The 20867-nt window shown below is 27.4% G+C and overlaps 2 protein-coding genes across 2 annotated transcripts; one reads left to right on the top strand and one right to left on the bottom strand.

Moving 5' to 3' along the window:
* Positions 1 to 5452: 5452 nt before the first annotated feature.
* Positions 5453 to 16301, bottom strand: TGAM01_v202500 (hypothetical protein; the record flags this gene model as incomplete). The annotated part of the gene is made up of 3 exons (XM_024549007.1): positions 5453 to 5468; positions 15021 to 15827; positions 15886 to 16301. The coding sequence occupies 3 exons, from the start codon at positions 16299 to 16301 to the stop codon at positions 5453 to 5455; spliced, it is 1239 nt and encodes a 412-aa protein (XP_024406246.1).
* A 3315-nt stretch (positions 16302 to 19616) lies between these two features.
* TGAM01_v202498 (hypothetical protein) lies at positions 19617 to 20685 on the top strand (the record flags this gene model as incomplete). The annotated part of the gene is made up of 2 exons (XM_018804101.2): positions 19617 to 20151; positions 20246 to 20685. The coding sequence occupies 2 exons, from the start codon at positions 19617 to 19619 to the stop codon at positions 20683 to 20685; spliced, it is 975 nt and encodes a 324-aa protein (XP_018662839.2).
* Between the last annotated feature and the right edge of the window lie 182 nt (positions 20686 to 20867).

Below are 20867 nucleotides of genomic sequence, written 5' to 3'. Positions count from 1 at the left end.
TAAGGATATAATAAATATAAGCTATACTTAAAAGGAAAATATATCTTAAATCCTTATATTTATAAGTGTAAACTCTATAGAATAATAAACCTTAATTATAATTATAAGGAATATTTTATATATAGCTTATAAGACCTTAACCATAGCTGTAAAGAAGCCTTAGATACATTAATTAAGGAATATAAATAATAAGAAGAAAGGCGATAATATTTAAAGGAACACCCCCCAGTATAAATCAATTTACCTATAATTAATATTACCGGAGCCTATAACTATATCTTACTACTACACTTATACCCCCTATTAAAAATAGGACTTATAAAAGAATATAAGTTTAATAAAGAATGCATAGAAAGAAATTATAAATACTGCGATAACCTATATTACAGATAATATATATATAATAAAGTTAAAGATTAGCATAAATATTAACTAAAATAAGTTAAGTATAAGAAATACATAATAAATTACTTCCTAAATTATATAATTATATATTGCAGTATATATAGAAAAGAGAAAAGCCAATTCTATTAGATTACCTAAAAACTAGCACAAAAAGGCTATAATTTTAAAAACTATCTAAAGCAAAGACAAGGAAATAAAGCCCTAATTAAAAGATATTACTGTTTAATTAAAGACTAAAATAAAGAATTAAAGTGCTAATAGTGTGTAAAATACTAAAGTGTTATATAGGATTAAACCCATTTAAATAGCATTTAAATTAACTTAATTAGATATAATAATAAGAAACTATAAATTAAAGGGTACATTAACTAATAATTAGTTATAATATATATAGATAGTAGTGTGGATTATAACCTTATTACTCCTTAAATAGTAAACCTGCTTAAATTACTATACGCTAAGAAAAAATAACCTATATATATATTTAATATTACTACACCTAATACTAAGGTAATAATTAACTATAAGACTAATTATCTTTTAATTATAATTGCTAGTTATACTAAGACTATTAAGTTTAATATTATGCCTCTTAGTAACTGCGATATTTTACTTAGACACCTATAGTTAAAATAAGGCAATTTACTAATTAACTAGAAAACTAAATAAATACTCTAGGAAATAGACATTACCTAGGAGCTATAATTAAGCTATAGAGAGGGCAAGGAAGGCGAAGACGCGCCTATAGACCCAAAAATAAAATCTTATGTATAATAAAATTAAGAAAATATAGAAAAAATAGGAACAGAACCTAAGAAAAAGGTTAGATTTAATATAGAAAAATCACTAGTACTACTATAATATAACTATAAAAGAGTTAAAGGAGAGTGAGTGCGCATTAATAGAATTATTATATAAGTTAAAATAAAATTATAAGCCTTAAATAAAGTATTGCTAGAAGCTAAGAAAAAAGAAAAACTTAGAGAACTTAAAGAAATTCTCTAGAAAGCACCTTAATAATACTAAAGGAAATATAAAAAACTATTTAGTTTAATATTAGAAATAGTACAGCTACTTTACTTATAATAGGATTATTATATAGATCTTATAGATAGTAAAATAATAAAGTTCTTTTTAATTTATAATCTTAGTGAAGTAAAACTTAAAATACTTTAAGAATAAATATAAAAATAATTAGAAAAAGGATATATTAGGCTATTTATATCACTAGCTAAATACCCTATTATATTTATACTAAAGAAAAATAGGAAACTTAAACTAGTTATTAACTACTAATAGCTAAATGAAATTACAATTAAGGATTAAACCTTATTACCGCTTATTATAGAAATTTAAGACTAACTAACTAGTGTAAATTAGTTTACTGCCTTAGACTTTAAGGGAGTGTATAACTTAATTTACATCCGCGAAGGGGATAAATGGAAAATAGCGTTTAAAATACACTATAGATTATTTAAATGCTTAGTAATACTATTTAGGCTAACTAACGCACCCGCAATATTTTAATAAATAATTAACTATATACTATAAGTATATATTAATAACTTTATAATTATATACTTTAATAATATTCTTATTTTCTTAAAAACCCTTAAAGAGCATAAGAAATATATCTATTAGGTATTATAAATATTATAAGACACTAACCTTTTAGTAGAATTAGAAAAATATTATTTCTACGTTTAAGAAGTTAAGTTCCTAGGATACCTAATCTTACTAGGGTAAGTTTAAATAAATTTAAATAAGCTTAAGGCAATATAAGAATAAAAGCTACTTAATATAAGAAAGGGAATGCAAAGCTTTCTAGGCCTAGTGAATTACTATTAGAGATTCATTAGGAACTACAGTAAAATCGCTAAACTATTAATAAACGCTACTTAACTTAAAGAAGATGAAAAAGGTAAGAAAAAATAAAAAGATAGGTAACTTATATATAAACTAGAAATGGAAGAAGCGTTTAAACAACTTAAAAACACACTTCTTAGCAAACCTATGCTTATTATATATAATCTTAATAAACTATTAGAAATTAAAACCAATTCATTAGATTTCGCCATTAAAGAAGTACTAATATAAAAAGATAAAAATAGGAAAAACCATTTAGTAGCATTTTTCTTATAAAAGCTACATAAACTAGAACTAAAATATCCTATCTATAATAAGGAATTTATAGTAATTCTTAAAGCATTTAAGGAATAGTAATATTATTACTTAGGAAGTAAGTATAAGGTTAAGGTCTACACTAACTACTATAATATTATATACTTTACTAAAACTTAAAAGCTCTTTGCATACTAGACCCGCTACTTTAAGACACTCTTAGACTTTAATTATAAACTTACTTACTGTAAAGGCACTGCTAATAGATAAGCAGATGCCCTAAGTTAAAAAGAGGAATATTTTAAAGAAATTTTAGAAATTAAAGCCTAAATTTTAAGAAAGAATTATAAAGGTAACTATAAATAAATATAAATTAACACTCTATTTGTTATAAAAGAATATAACCCTATTCTTAATAAAATAAGGGAATATATATTAAATATAGAACTAGATAAATTACTAGAAGAAGCAATTATTAAAGAAAGCTTACTAAAATAGGAAAGAAAAATTTAAGTACTACTAAAATTATAACTAAAAGTAATCTAAGACTTATACTGTAGTATAATTATAATAGCATACTGTGGTATTAAAATAATATAGAACTATATAGTATGCTATTATAAGTTTTTAAGGATAAAGAATAAAATCTCAGAAGTTATTAAAAAATGCAATATATATAAGAAAATAAAAGATAAAAGGCATTAGCTATATAGGATATTATAACTAATCCCAGTTCCGGAAAGGAACTAGCACACTATTACATTTAACTATATTACTAACTTACTTAAGTTAAAAGACCTATTAACAGGGAAACACTTTAACAGCATTTTTATTATTATAAATAAACTCTTAAAGTAAGTATATTTCTTACTATATAAGAAGGTATATAATACAGAAAACCTAGTGTATCTCTATATAAGATATATATTTACTAAATATAAAATACTAAAAGAAATTATATTAAATAAAGAAAGTACCTTTACGTCTAAATTCTAGCAGGAATTAATAGCTAAACTTAGAATTTATTATAAGTTAAGTATTACATTCTATCCACAAATAGATAAACAAATAGAATAAATAAATCAAGTTATTAAAGCATACTTATAATATTACATTAACCTTTAGTAAGATAACTAGGTTAAGATATTACTAATTGCTTAAATGTAATATAATAGCTCCATAATGGAAACTATAGGAGTTATACTATTCTACGCCAATTATAGGTTTACACCAGAAGCCTATAAACCACCTCACAATAGTCTAAATGCAAATAATATATATATTCTTATAGAAAATATAATCCAATTACAGAAAGAACTTAAAGTTTAACTTAAATTCTTTAGGCAGCGTATAAAGGAATACACTAACTAAATAAGGATTAAGAGACTAACCCTTTAAGAGGGAGATATAATTTACTTACTATAATATTTATATAATAAAAAATTACTAAATATTAGAATAAATAGGCTAAGTAATAAATTAAATTTTAGAAAACTTAAACTATTTAAAATTTTAAAGAAAATTAGCGAAGTTAACTATAAATTAGACTTATTTAAGAATATAAGATTAAAAATAGCTGTCTTTTATATATTACTACTTAAGAAAGCACTAGTGGATAAAGAAATAGGTAAATTAATTATAAATAAAATTATTATTTAAGATATTAAAAAAAAATATAAAATTAAGAAATTACTTTATATATAAATTAATAAAGAAATAAAGGAATAGGAATATCTTATAAGATAAAAAGGATATAATTTTAGCGAAGACTCTTAGGTCCTAGAAAAAGAACTTAAGAGGAATGCTTAAATAACTCTGCGGGAATTTTACTAGTCTCTAGGGGTGGAAATAACAATGGGTCCAGTTTAAAGGCAGACTAATTAATAGCGTTAATAGACTGGGACGGACCGGCAGCGGCAGAACTAAGCGCTAATAAAGCAGCCTAATAAGCAGCCTCCGCCTCCTTACACTTAACCCAATTTAACTCCTTTAAATTAGTAATTTCCTGCGCAATAGCACGCTTTGTTCTTTTATACTAAACCCGCTTCTGCTTGCAAAGACAGGCTACCTTAGCAGCCGCTTTAGTAAGAATATCTTCCGCTTCCTCTAACTCTTCCTTTAAATAAAAATAATAAGAAAAAATATAATTAAATTAATTAAGCATTAAGTCTTAAATATTGTAATATAATTTATTTAAATAAATACACTTATAATAATGTAATAAATTTAAAAATAAGATAATACAGTTAGTGTAATTCTTTAAAATATAGTTTAAATAATGGGTGTTAGATTTAGCTATACTAGATATTATAGCTCTTAATAAAGAATTGCGTTAATAAGTTCTCTTATAAAGAGATTTCTTAATAATTTTATCTAGTATTATAAGGTTAGTAGAATAAATAAGAAATACATTAGAAAAGAAAATAGGTTAAACACTTACTAAGTGGGGGTGCCGCTACTTATATTAAAATCTACTAGGTCTTAGGGATAAGACTAATAGAGAGAGAGTATTATGTCATAACCTAACTCTTAAGGTCGTAATAATAGGCCTACCGGGTAGGCCTCGCCGGATTAATTACAGGCCGGCGGACTAATAAAGAGTGACTTATCGCTCTTATTAAATAAGTCCAGTGAGTTAACTTATTAAACTTACTAAATAAGTCTCACAAGTCCATTAACTTAACTAAATATATAAGTTTACTTCTTTACGCTTATTTAAATAACTTAAATAGCTAGTTATTAACATAAAATTAAGATTATAACACACTCTGCACTGCTTACTATTTAGTAACATTTATTACTACTATTTACATTACATAAAGATCTCTTAATTGCTCCGCTAATATAAACCCAGAACTAAACTCTAGGTTTATCCCTTGGGAATCCCTTGTATTACTAACCAACTAGTGTACGGTTTGTCATAAATCTAATGTAAGACATTCCTGCTAAATAGTAGTAAGTGCTACCTTAGCTTATCCCTAAGTAAAGAGCGATTAATGCACTTCTCGCTTATATTAAGACCTTAAAATAAACTATTATAGAATAATAAGAATAATTAAATACCTATTGCACTAAGGAAAAAGAAAAAATTATTTAACCTAAGAGGCTAAATAATTATAATAGTAATTATATTAATAAAGAGAAATATTTTAATAAGGTAGAAACTTATTTTAGTTACTTTAATATTACTTTATTAAATAATAAGGATAAGGTTTATTTTATAAGAAGCTATTTTATAAGGGCAGCTAAAGAATAGTTTAGACTTTATATAAAGGATTAAAATATTAAATTAAATTAAATAAAATTAAAGGAAAAAACCTAATATATTTTTAAGAAATATTAAAACTTTAAGGATAAATTTATTAAGGCCTTTAAAACTATTAATAAATAATAAGAAGTAAAAAAATAGCTTTAATCTTTAATTTAAAAAGGACCCTTATTTAAATATATAGTAACCTTTATTTAATTTCTTTAGAAAGTTAATTAAATTAAAGAATTTAAGAAGGAATATTATTATATAAGTATTAAGCTAAAAGTTAAGGATAAACTCTATAGGCTTAATAGGGATAAGATAAGCTTTATAAAATTTATTAAAGAAGCTATTAAAATTAATAATTACTAATATAAGCGAAAGTAAGAATATAAGGCAGAGAAATCTAAAACTTAATTAAAATTTTAGCCTTAGGTTAACTAAGGTAAGAAATAATTTAATTATATTATAAAAGATAATAGCACTTAACTTAGAAAAATAGATATTAATACTATTAACTATAAGAAGTTTTTAGAAACCTATAATGCTTATAGTAAAAAGGGCTATAAGGAAGTAGACTATTATTTTAAGATAACCTGCGAATTCTATAGCAAGAAAGGCTATAATAAAGCCTACTGCTACACTAAGAAAAATAAAAGATATTCTAAGACTATTAAAGATAAGGTTTAAATAAACGCAATTATAGAAATACCCTACAATTACCTTAGCTAAATAGCTTACTATAATAATTTATATCTTATATATAAAAGCAGTAAGGAGGGATCTGGATATTACTTAAAAAGGCCATGGGCTAGGAAGTCTTATAAGACTATATAAATTAATACCCTTAATTTTTATAAAAAATATAAAGACTATAGCCTTATAAAACCCTATTTTATTTATATACTTTATAAATGCTTATCTTATAGCTTATAGAATATTAACTATATATATAAAGAAAAATAAATCACTACTTAAAAAGAAAATTATAAATATAATAACTACTACTTATAAAACTATAACTATAAATATATAAAATGCCTAGACTATAGATTTATAAAAGAATATTACTATAGCTATAAAGGAGAGCATTAATAAAATATAAATAAAATATATAAACTCTTTAAAGAATAAAATAAAGTAGCTAAAGAATACTTTAAAGACTTTAAAGAAAAAAAAAAACTTATATAAAAAATATTTTATATATACTAATATAAGCTTTATAAGTTAAAAGACTTAGACTATAAGTACTAGGGATATAATACCTATAGCTTATAAAACCCTTAATATAACTATAATAAAGTTTTAAATACATTAGTTAGGGAATATTAAAGATAAGAAAAATAGAGATAGTACTTAAAGGAATTCCCTTTAATGTAAATTAACCTCCCTATGCTTATTAAAATTAATATCTTTAACGCTTATAATTATATTATATTACTATAATTTTATACTTTATTAAGAATAAGACTTATAGAAGAATATAGATTTAATAAAGAATATAAGAATAAAAATTATAAATACTATAATAAGTTATACTATAAACTATATATATATAATAAAATTAAAAAATAATATAATAACTTATAAATATATTACTAATTAATTAAATATTAAAAAATGCATTTTTTAAATTATAAAAGATAATATTATAATATATATATAGTAGAATAATAGTAATATTAATAAGTAATAATAAAACTAAGAATAAAAGGCTATAACTTAAAGAAATATTATAATACTTAGGAAAAAAGTAAAGGACTTATTAAAAAATATTATTATTTAATTTAAAAATAAAATTATAATATTAAATACTAATAGTATATAAAATATTAAGATATTATATAAGAATAAAACTATTTAAATAGTATTTAAATTAATTTAATTAAATGTAATAATAAGAAATTATTAATTAAAGGGTATATTAATTAATAGTTAGTAAAGATATATATAAATAGTAGTATAGATTATAACTTTATTACTCTTAAAATAGTAAACTTACTTAAGTTACTATATATTAAGAAAAAATAACTTATATATATATTTAGTATTACTATACTTAATACTAAGGTAATAATTAATTATAAGACTAATTATTTTTTAATTATAATTATTAGTTATACTAAGACTATTAAGTTTAATATTATACCTCTTAGTAACTATAATATTTTACTTAAATACCTATAGTTAAAATAAGATAATTTATTAATTAATTAAAAAATTAAATAAATACTTTAGGAAAAAGATATTACCTAGGAGCTATAATTAAGCTATAGAGAGGGTAAGGAAGGCAAAGATATGCCTATAGACTTAAAAATAAAATCTTATGTGTAATAAAATTAAGAAAAATTAGAAAAAATAAAAATAGAACTTAAGAAAAAGGTTAAATTTAATATAGAAAAATTACTAATATTACTATAATATAATTATAAAAGAGCTAAAGGAGAATAAGTGTATATTAATAAAATTATTATATAAGTTAAAATAAAATTATAAGCCTTAGATAAAGTATTATTAAAAGCTAAGAAAAAAGAAAAACTTAAAGAACTTAAAGAAATTCTTTAAAAAGCACTTTAATAATATTAAAGAAAATATAGAAAACTATTTAATCTAATATTAAAAATAGTATAATTACTTTATTTATAATAGGATTATTATATAAATCTTATAAATAGTAAAATAATAAAGTTCTTTTTAATTTATAACTTTAGTAAAATAAAACTTAAAATACTTTAAAAATAAATATAAAAATAGTTAAAAAAAGAATATATTAAGCTATTTATATTACTAGCTAAATACTCTATTATATTTATACCTAAGAAAAATAGGAAACTTAAATTAGTTATTAATTACTAATAGCTAAATAAGATTACTATTAAAGATTAAACCCTATTACCGCTTATTATAGAAATTTAAAACTGCCTAACTAATGCTAATTAATTTATTACCTTAGACCTTAAGGGAGTGTATAACCTAATCTACATCCACAAAGGGGATAAATAGAAAATAATATTTAAAATATACTATAAATTATTTAAATACTTAGTAATACTATTTAAGCTAACTAATATACCTGTAATATTTTAATAAATAATTAACTATATACTATAAGTATATATTAATAACTTTATAATTATTTACCTTAATAATATTTTTATTTTTTTAAAAACCCTTAAAGAATATAAGGAATATATTTATAAGGTATTATAAATATTATAAGACACTAACCTATTAATAAAACTTAAGAAATATAGTTTCTATATATAAGAAGTTAAGTTCTTAGGATACTTAATTTTACTAGAATAAGTTTAAATAGACTTTAATAAGCTTAAACTAATTTAAAACTAAGAATTCTTAAAAATAAAAAAAGGAATATAAAGCTTCTTAGGCTTAGTAAATTACTATTAAAGATTTATTAAGAACTATAGTAAAATTACTAAGCTACTTATTAATGCCACTTAACTTAAAGAAAATAAGAAAGGTAAAAAGAAATTAAAAAATAAGAAACTTATATATAAATTAAAAATAAAAGAAGTATTTAAATAACTTAAAAATACACTCCTTAATGAACCTATACTTATTATATATAATCCTAATAAACCCTTAGAGATTAAAATTAATTTATTAAACTTTACTATTAGTAAAGTATTAATATAAAAAAATAAAAATAAGAAAAACTATTTAATAGCCTTTTTCTTATAAAAACTATATAAACTAAAGTTAAGATATTTTATTTATAATAAAGAATTTATAATAATTTTTAAAGTATTTAAAGAATAAAGATATTACTATTTAGGAAGTAAGTATAAGGTTAAGGTTTATATTAATTATTATAATATTATATACTTTACTAAGACTTAAAAACTCTTTATATAATAAACTTATTACTTTAAGATACTATTAAACTTTAATTATAAACTTATTTATTATAATAGTATTACTAATAGATAAGTAAATACTTTAAGTAGAAAAGAAGAATACTTTAAAGAAATTCCGGAATTTAAAGCTTAAATTCTTAAGAAAAATTACTAAGGAAATTATAAATAAATATAAGTTAATACTTTATTTATTATAGAAGAATATAACCCTATTTTTAATAAAATAAGGGAATATATAGTAAATATAGAATTAAAAGAACTCTTAGAAGAAGTAATTATTAAAGAAAGATTGCTAAAATAGGAAGAGAAAATCTAAGTATTATTAGAATTATAAATTAAAGTAATTTAAGACTTATATTAAAGTATAATTATAGCTATATATTATAGTATTTATATAATATAAAATTACACAGTATAATATTATAAATTTCTAAGGATAAAAAATAAAATCTTAGAAGTTATTAAGAAATATAATATATATAAGAAAATAAAGGATAAAAGGCATTAGCTATATAAAATATTATAACTAATCCTAGTTTTAAAAAGGAATTAATATATTATTATATTTAACTATATTACTAACTTGCCTAAGTTAAGAGATTTATTAATTGGAAAATAATTTAATAGTATTTTTATTATTATAGATAAACTCTTAAAGTAAGTATATTTCTTACTATATAAGAAAGTATATAATATAAAAAACTTAGTATATTTTTATATAAGATATATATTTATTAAATATAAAATGCTAAAAGAAATTATATTAAATAAAGGTAGTACTTTTATATTTAAATTTTAGTAAGAATTAATAGCTAAACTTAAAATTTATTATAAGTTAAGCATTATATTTTATTTATAAATAAATAAATAAATAAAATAAATAAATTAAGTTATTAAAGTATACTTATAATATTATATTAACCTTTAGTAAGATAACTAGGTTAAGATATTATTAATTACTTAAATATAATATAATAGCTTTATAATAGAAACTATAGGAGTTATACTATTTTATATTAATTATAGGTTTACACTAAAAGCCTATAGATTACCTTGCAATAGCCTAAATGCGGATAATATATATATATTTATAGAAGATATAATTTAATTATAGGAAAAACTTAAAGTTTAACTTAAATTCTTTAGGTAATGTATAAAGGAATATATTAATTAAATAAGGATTAAGGGACTAACCCTTTAGGAGGGAAATATAGTTTACTTACTATAATATTTATGTAATAAAAAATTATTAAATATTAAAATAAATAAGCTAAGTAATAAATTAAATTTTAAAAAGCTTAAACTATTTAAAATTTTAAAGAAAATTAATAAAGTTAATTATAAATTAAACTTACTTAAGAATATAAGATTAAAAATAGCTATTTTTTATATATTACTATTTAAAAAAGTATTAATAAATAAAGAGATAGGTAAATTAATTATAAATAAAATTATTATTTAAAATATTAAGGAATAATATAAAATTAAAAAACTAACTTATATATAAATAAATAAAATAATAAGAAAAAGGGAATACTTTACTAAGTAAAAAGGATATAATAATAATAAAAACTCTTAGGTTTTAGAATAAGAACTTAAGAGGAATGCCTAAATAATCCTATAGGAATTTTATTAATCTTTAAGGGTAAAAATAATAATAGGTTTAGCTTAAAGGTAGATTAATTAATAGTGCTAATAGACTAGGATAGGCTAATAGAGATAGAACTAAGCGCTAATAAAGCGGCCTAATAAGCAGCCTTTGCCTTCTTACGTTTAACCTAATTTAGCTCCTTTAAATTTATTATACCTTACGCAACTACTTGCCTTATTTTTATATACTATATTTTCTTTTACTTATAAAAACACTTAACCTTAGTATTAACATAGTAATACTCTTCCTTAGCCTCTTTAAGTTTATCCTTTAAATAAAAGTAATAAATAGTAATTTACTTTAACTATTTAAAAGATAAACCCTAAATATTATAATATAATTAATTAAGGTAAATATACTTTAAATAATATAAGGAATTATTAGGTAATAATAAATATTTAAAATAGTTTTTTAAAATATAAAATAAATAATACTTATTTATTTTATTAGCACTAGTAATAATAAAATAAAATAATAACTTATAGCTAATAGTCTTTAAATAAACTAACTTAGAAATCTTATTTAGTATAATAAAGGTTAATATAAAGAAACTAAGAAAATACTAGTAAAGGAAATTAAAAATTAACCGCACTTATTAAGTAAAGGATATATTATTTATATTAAAATTAACTAGGTCTTAAGGATAAGACTAATAGGAAGGGAGTATTATATTATAACCTATCTCTTATAGTTACACTAATAGGCCTATTAAGTAAGCAGAATTAAATTAATATAGGACTAATTTACTAATTATAAATAAATTATTAAATTATTTTAATAATTTAATAAGCTAGGAATAGATTATTAAAATCTTAAGATAATCTATAATAGATTATTAAATTTTACTAATAATCTTATTTAGTTAATTAAATATATAAGTTTACTTTTTTACACTTACTTAAATAACTTAAATAGCCAGTTATTAATATAAAATTAAAATTACAATACGCTCTGCACTACTTACTATTTAGTAATATTTATTATTATTATTTATATTATATAAAGATCTCTTAATTACTCCGCTAATATAAACCTAGAACTAAACTCTAGGTTTATCCCTTAGGAATCCCTTATATTACTAACTAACTAGTGTACGGTTCGTCACAATCTCGGCCACTGCCTTTTCCCTTTAACACTAATAATATAAAATATCTTAGTTATAATTTCTTATTTAATTTTAAGTTAAAATTAATATAATTATATTTTCTTAAAGGCAATAACTAACTTTATTAAGAATACTATTTCTTATATATTAAAAGATATTAAAAATAGTATATTATAATAAAAAGCTATATAATAATAAGGAATTCCTTATATAACCTTATAATTATATTTAAATAGCCGCTAGGTAAGATTTAATATATATAAATCTTATTAATGCCTTTTTAAAAATTAAAAATATTATTTTATTTAATAAATTTTAGTTTAAATTAACTTAAGTCTCCCTTTAATATATTATTAAGTTAAAGAATTTACTATAAGGATTATTAAAGCTAAGGGCAATAACTAACCCCTAGGAAAATATTAAATTAAAGGATTTTTAAAATAAAATCTTAAAGTTTAGATTATTAAAGGTAAATTAATTAATTCCTGCTATTTAAATAAAGCTATAATTAATATAATTAAGGATTTTTTTTAATTTTAAAATTTTTTTAATATTAAGAATATCCTAGGGTAATATTATTATAATATAAATAAAACTAAAATCCTAGAAGGCTATAGTAATAATAAGCTAATACTTAGCTATATTAAAAAAAGTAATTATAAAGAAATAATTTAAATTATAATTTTAAACTATAATTCTTAAGTATATTATAGCTATAAGTTAAATTCTTTTATTATTAATTATCTTAAGGGCTTAATAGGTTAATAATAATAATTTCTTTATTAAATTAAATTTCTAGCTAGCTAGGTATTTAAGGTAATTAAAAAAGGCTAGATTAATAATAATATTACTTTATAATAGCCCCTAAGAGATTTTTATTCTTTAAACTTGTTATAGAGTTAGGCTTTGCCTGCCTATAGGCCTTATATAGCTAGTTAAATAGGTTAGTTGGCGACCTATTTAATGCGTATTCTTTTGCATATAACGCAATTAAATAGGGCCCTATTAGGCCCTGAAGGCTATTACGCTGGCTATTGTTTAGCCCTTATAGGGTTAGCCCTTTACAAAACTTAACTTAACTTACTATTAAAATAATTACTTATTATAAATAGCTATAATAGCTATTATATTAATAATTTTATATATAAATACTTTAAAAATAATATTTAATTATTATTCCTATTATTATATATCTCTTATATTCTTTAGCTTTTTAATATTTTAATTTTTTTACTTATTATATTATATTACTATTAAGCTTTATTTAAATTTAAAAATTATAATAATATAATACCCACTAGTAAGAGAATATTTCTTAAATATTATTATAAAGTTAAAATAAAAGGCTTAATAAATTAAAATATAAAAGCAGGCTAGTAAAAATCCAGTTTATAGTCTCTTAATATAGCTAAGCTATTAATAAATTAATTAATTATTCTAAAGCCCTTAAAAATTATAATAATATTAAAAATATGAAAATTAATAGCTAAAAAAAGAAAAAAATTAATTTTATTAAGTTAAATACCCCCTAGCAGTTATAAAATATTAAAAAAGTTATAAATTTAATTAATATTAAGTTATTAAAAACTTAGTTACTATTATAAAAGGTTAAAAAGCAATTAAATTATAAAAATATTATAAAAGTAATAGTAAAGGTTAAGATTTATAATTTATAGTATTAAGTTAATAGTTTTTAATTAAAAAAAAAGTAAAAAATTAAAGAAAATTTAAATAATTGATTTATTAAAATTAAGGAGATTATAAATATAAAAAAGAAAATAAAAAAAGAAAAATAATACACTAAGGCCGCTTATAAGATTAAAGTTATTAAATCTAAAGACCTTTACTATATATTTTAGCTAAAATAAAAGAACATAATAATAAAATTAATTATAATATTATTAAGTTATTATTTTTCCTATCCCTATAATCCTAATTAATTACACTAAGTGGCCGAGAAGTGAGTGTAGCCGAGAAGTGGGTGGTCTAACTTAGTAAGTTTTACTACTATTAAGTATATAATCCATATTCATATAATAGATTAAGATTTTAAGATAAGGCTACTTTGTTCTAATTGCTGGACAGCAGCTAAGTCTCATCAAGTGACGCACTGTGTTTATTTCTGCCCCTGAGCAAATTGCTGGGGACCTTTGTTCTTTTATGTACTCTTTTCTTGAAGGTCAGATACACCACTCTTACAGACGTATACCACCCTAATCAGCACCTCCATGAAGAGGATTGGCAGCTTCACAATGCGCAAGATGTGGTGCCTCCAGAACAGCCTCGTGGAATGCGAATGGTCCTTTCTTCAAAATGTCCCTTAAAACGTTAGAATTATAACTAGTATCGCCAAGGAGACTAGCATACCTATGCGTTGCTAAGCAGGCGATGTATATAAGCAAGAAGGTAATAGAGACACTGCAAAAGCAGGGCTAAATAGCTAAACTTTAGGCTTATCCTTTAGAAATACTAACTATCTGGTGTATGGTTTATTATAGTGCGCCTTTAATAAATTATTATACCGATAGAAATATTACATAAATACTAACACCTATTATAAAATACTGGCTAATTTACTTCCTGGATGTCAGTTTAAATCCTTCCCCATACCTCTCACTAAACCCCGAATATTGATTATCTCTTTGTATTTCGCCTGGCGCTGCCGGGGTTGCTTGTCGCGGCTGCAGTTCTTCGTTGGCGATATTCCGAATGGTAACGGATACCATGTCCCGCGATATCGCCCGCACTGTCTCATTGTCCATGCGCCCACCAATCTGTCTCGACCTCCATCCGAGTCCTCGATTCGTCCCGTGCAGAGTCTTCTCATCGGTGGCAACCATCACCTGCATTGCGTCACCCGTTGCGTGGTTCTCGATAACGCTTGCCTCGTTGTCAAAATAAGTATTTGCTTTGGATAAGATATTAATCGACTCAAAGGTTGCCTCCCATTCATCCCTCAATCTTGCAATATCTGCAGCTTCGTCAGGGGATGTCGTTGAAGCCTTCATCTTTTCCGTCAATCGGCTGAAGAGCAGCTTCTCGTGTGCTCTCAACTTTGTAGCCATACGAGAAAGGCTAGTTTTGCACTCTTCCAGTCCTTCATGTGTGATTTTTTCAGGGATAGAGCCCGTATTGGCACTGCCGCCTGCATTTGGGTTGGGAGTTGTCGCAAACTGGAGCTGGCTAATGTGCATGGACAATTGAGCGCAAATTGCGAGACTCTTTTCCGTGCTTGCTTTCTCTTCCTTGATCTGCATCAGCTCAGATGTGTTTGGCGTAGAGCCCGCAACGCTCTTGTCTAGCATAGCGTCCATTTTCTCATTTATTGTATCGAGACGGTCCTCCAAGTTTTCCCTGGCACTGTCGAGGAGCTCTTTGTAACCCTCTATGGCTTCAGATGTGGCAGCGGATCTGCGGCTGCTCAGGGTCATAAAGTCAGAACTGTCTTATCTGTGGCACATCTAAAAGCACTTACAGGTTGGCGTCGGTGAGGGCAACGCTTATGGTCAGTTTGTAGCTGGCCAGCAGTCTTCTAAATCCATCAATGTCGTCGCCCATATATTTTAGCCTCGCCCAGTCGCGAACGCTCGCTCGAGAGCCTGTAGACCGGGACGAGCATTTCTGTATCTGTTGCTCAAACACTTGGCAAGCTTTGCCGCACTGTCGCAAAGGTAGCTCAAGGGAAGAAAGGTCGATATCAGTAGTATTCTGGACTGTTTCAACCAGCGAAGCCAGTACGCCACTAAGTGCGCTTGCCTCCTCTGCGAGATCTCGCACTCGTTGCTGGTGAGACTGGTAGCTACTGATTGTCTGGTAAAGCGCGATACTGGACTGGAAGGCGAATTGGCCTAGGGCCAGTAGCCCGGAGGCTACTCCGATAGCTTCTGCCATTAAGCCGGCTTACTTTAACACTGTAATGCTTTGCAAAGCATGCGGGGAAACGAGACTCATGTTTTCATCCAGCTCATGGAACTCAGAGGGAATATAAGAACTCGGTAAGAGGGCCTTAGGCAACTGCGCCTCTCTTGCTAAACGCCAGGAATAAGGTTCTCATGTCTTACTGGCAGAGAAAGCGCCCAGCTTAAGCGCCCAAGTTGGGGTGGGTTAGGGTCTTTTAACCCCACAGTACTTGTACTCTAAAGAAATACCTATACTAAACAACAAGCCATAAAGAAACATTAGTAATCGCTAGACTTCGTCCATCTTTGGCTATTAACATTTACCGCATGTAGAGACTTATACCTACGCTTTGCGAGCAGTTCATTTTTTAGCGACGGCATACTGAAGTATATACTACGTTAGGTAGGTAGCTAATTTTGGCTTTGCCAATCAGGACCTCCATGAAGGGGCGTCTTGCACTGGGTTCCAACACGTCTCTCTTGATATTCCACTCTAGCCGTCCTCTGGAAAAGACTGGTGCTGCTGTTGCGTAGGCGAGTATAGACGTTTTTACCATCTGATGGAAAAAGCTGGGCTTCAATGTAGAAAACCTCCTCATCAATGTCATCCGGGATCATTTCATTCGATTCGTCTTCGGATAGCTGAAGTTGGCAAGAGGGATCATCCATGTCGCCTAACAAAGGCATCGAGAAGAAATGCAGAGCTTAATGCGAGTGAACAGAATAGACCGCAGTCTACAGGGAATAGCCTTATAAATAAATACTAATCCTATCCCAAAGTGTGTATATGCGTTTGCTATGTGGCACAATGACTCTGAATGTATCCATCTTGTATCTGTAACCGACCATTCATCATATCTCTACACCAACGTATGCACCCATAAACGCACCATCTGGGTATCTGCAAGAAGAGAGATAGAGGGCAGGTGGGGATAAGGCGCCGTTATTACTAGATAGCAGCTAGGTCTCATCAAAGGACTTGACTCTGGATATCTCTCCCTATCCACAAATAGTTGGAGGCCTTTGTTCCTTTATATATCTTCCCTTTGTAGCAAATCCCCAGGCTCTAACGATTTGCGGCCCCGATTCGCATTATTCGTCATCCAACGCATGCATAAGTTCCGGTGCCTTCTCATTTCCCCAAATGGGCAAAAGAGCTCTCAACAACTCATCGCTCTTATTTCGTATCGAACTCTTACCTCGACAAACCAAAATAGCCGTTTGCGCTTTGCCTCCTAAATAAGTAGCGGCTTAATGGCATCAGCAGCTTGCTGCGGCGTTATAGTTAGAGTATAATAGCCCATATACGAGTACTCTGGTGCACCGGGCGAGTTAACTAAGCGAACGGTATTAGCACGTCGCTTGCAAAAGCCATTATTAAGATTTATCCAAAGTTGCTGCCTAGTCTAAATATAATATAATTAAAAGCGCCCTAGATTTATATAAACTATAAGGGCAAGTATCTAAAATTAAAGATAACATTTTTAAAACTAGTAGCGCAGTTAAGTGTGCAATTATTAGATATGTTATTAACCTCGGACGAAATAGCAATCGCAATTTGCACATGGAGAAAAAGTTAAGAGCTTTTTAGTAAACACAATAGTTGCTGTTATAAGCCAGACACTTAAGGCTGGGTCTTCAAGTGGCTAGGAGTTAAGAGTATCTTAAGTGTATAGAGTTACACTAAGTTTAATATTTTTAAAATGGATAAAGTTTAGTGCTAAGTAATAGAGACATGAAGCTAAGTTTTTAAAATGTTGAGTAATAATGCGATTCTGCAAGTCAGTAGTAATATAACATAGGCCTAATGGGTGGCCATTTAAATACATCTAAAGTCCCTGCTAACTTCCCATCCACCCCTTAAAGGTTATACTATATAACTTAAGCCTAGATGGGTTATAAAGGCTACGCTGGTTTCTAGTTGTGGTTAGCTCTCATAGGTCTATATGCCTTACAGTCTAATACCGTAAAAAAGCATTTAAATATTTTCTCAAAGGATTTATACTCAGCCTTCTTAGATGTAAGTGCGGTTGGAAATAATTAGATTATACTCTAGCCTTTGCGCTTTAGGCTCTAACGGCCTGCCCTTAATTTACTTAATTGCGTTCTATTATAAATTAAAGCCCTCTGCCAAGCAGCTACTATACTTTGATCTTCTATAGAGAATAACTTGTGGCAGTCTTTATAAAGCGTCCTTAATATCGCTAAGATTTTACTTATTTATTAAGCCTTAATAAATAGAAGCACTTTTAAATATTAATAAAAAACATAAGCCCTTATAGCCCTGCCCCCTAAGATATAAATTAATATAATACTAATATAAATTAATATAATACTAATATAAATTAATATAGTACCTTTCTTTTATCTTATATAATATATAGTAAACACAGACTCTAAACCTATAGCTCCTAATATTTTATTACTTAAAAGGGATTTATATAACCAGCTTACTTAGTAAACGCTAATAATAAAATAAAATAAAATAAATAAATAATTCAGCAAAGCGCGTGGTAAGGTGCTGTAATAGAGCAGCTCCCAAGCATACAACATAGTATTATCTATTAAGGGTAAAATGAGTGTCCCTCATTTATCAAGTAAGGAGAATAATGCGTAGCTCATTTTGGACAGAACTATAGCTAGTTATGTGCTCATGATATTCTCACAGATTGATGAGAGCCATTTCTGGACGTTACAATATTACACATCTGTCCACGGACGTTGGGGCGCTACCATCACATGCACATACAGACTGAAGACAGTGAGCGGCCTAATGTTCCTAAAGGCGCGGAACACTTCACACGACATGTACTGCACCTGAGCAATGACACCCATTTAACCTACCTATACATTCATGCATGGCATGTACAGCCAAACCCAGATTCAGCGTCTAGATCACTAATATTAATCATTTCTAAGTTAGGCAAGTGGGGATACTGCACAGTGTGGTACTGTCCAATAGAAAGTCTCGTATTTAACAACAGTTATAATCGGCCGACTTACATAAATTTGCTTGTGTTCAAGGAAGCATGGCCGAGGCAGCCAGGAACATACTGCGGAATTGACTAGAGATGCGGAAGGATTGGGAGGGGCTGCGCACAGCACCCGCAGGGCATACAGCGGCATCTGCATCATATTCTCTCCCCTCACACAAGCGAGACCGAGTTTATGCCAGGCTGCAGTTTAACACGTGGATGTAACGCCAGAGATTCGTCTTTTCGCTACTCTTTTAGGTAGGTAGTTCAGTAGCCAAGTAAGACCTAATTCGCACCTCTAAGAATGAGGGTCGATTCCATGACCAAGTTGCATGCAAGCTCTAGACGAGACGTCACAGCGCTTTGACGGTCAGTCTCACCCCACTTACACCGTCGCTTGTCCTGCTTCGTCCTTTTCTTGCTTGCTCTCTCATTCATCCGTCGTTCACTCCAATAAATTCATTTTTGCAAACATGTCTGAATCTTTGATTGATTTCCGCTCCCTCATCGACTCGTACGACTTTGCTCCTGACGGCAGAGAAAAGTTCAACACCTTGTTCGGCCTCCTGGACAAAGCTATAGGCAACTCCGCCAGCCACACGTCTGACGCCAATGAGGCCGTCGCCAATGGCATCGACGAGATAAGCAACCATGACGAGCCTGAGGGCTTTCTCTGGACATTATGGACGCTGTTTATTGAAATCTCCAAGCGCATCCCGTTGGACGACCCGCGGGTGCAGAGCTTGGTTGAGATTACTCAGAAGCTCAAGGTCAAGAAAAGCGCAACGGTTGAGGTATGGGGATCGAAGTACAGCTTGTGGACCGACATGCCGCTTTTTGGAGCCGTCATGAGAGAGGCGTGGAATGGTGAGCTCAGGCCCAATTCTTTATCTTTTTCTTTTCTCCCAAGAAAAAGAAAAGAAACATTGCTATTCAAAGTAAAAGTAATAATAGTTTCTAGGCACTCCTAATTACGACAACTCCCCTGAAGATGCCACTACAATCGCCCAATGGAAGTCACTCAACTCATTCGCCGCCCGCCTCCTCGGCTCTTCAGTGGAGTCTTGGACGAATTTCGCTCTGTGGGAACTTCGCGACGGGCTGGAAGAGCCGCTGGAGTCTCAGCAGGCCAAGGACACGCACTTGATAGCCGCCTCGGAATGGATCACTCACGCCGGCAAGGTGTTGTACGACGAAGGGCGCAAAGGTGTACCAGTAGACAAAGATGATGAACAATCTCTCAGTACTGGTTCACTATTGGAAGGGGAAGCTTCGGGATTTACTGAAGCGAGATGGAACTTTTGGAAGAAGAAGATTCAAGAGCTGAGTGCTGGAGCGGGCGACGAGGCGAAGAAGAGGGCGGGAAAGGCCTTGGAGGTGGTTAAGAGCCTCGAGGCTTGAAGCCATCTCAAATCGAACAACAAATGTACAACAAGAGATGGGGTAAATTCTTCATTTCGCTTTCTAGATCTTACGCAGCCATAGCATGATAAATCTCCACTTTGCCATCTTTCATACAGCGTGGCCTCCCAAATGAACCCAAAGACTCCTATACGCCAAACCCATCTTACACTGCATCTCGC

The sequence above is a fragment of the Trichoderma gamsii genome, assembly GCF_001481775.2.
Source record: "Trichoderma gamsii strain T6085 chromosome Unknown Scaffold_6.2, whole genome shotgun sequence".
Lineage (NCBI taxonomy): Eukaryota > Fungi > Ascomycota > Sordariomycetes > Hypocreales > Hypocreaceae > Trichoderma > Trichoderma gamsii.
The sequence above is the reverse complement of the archived record's forward strand: the minus strand, read 5'-3'. Positions and strand labels throughout refer to the sequence as shown.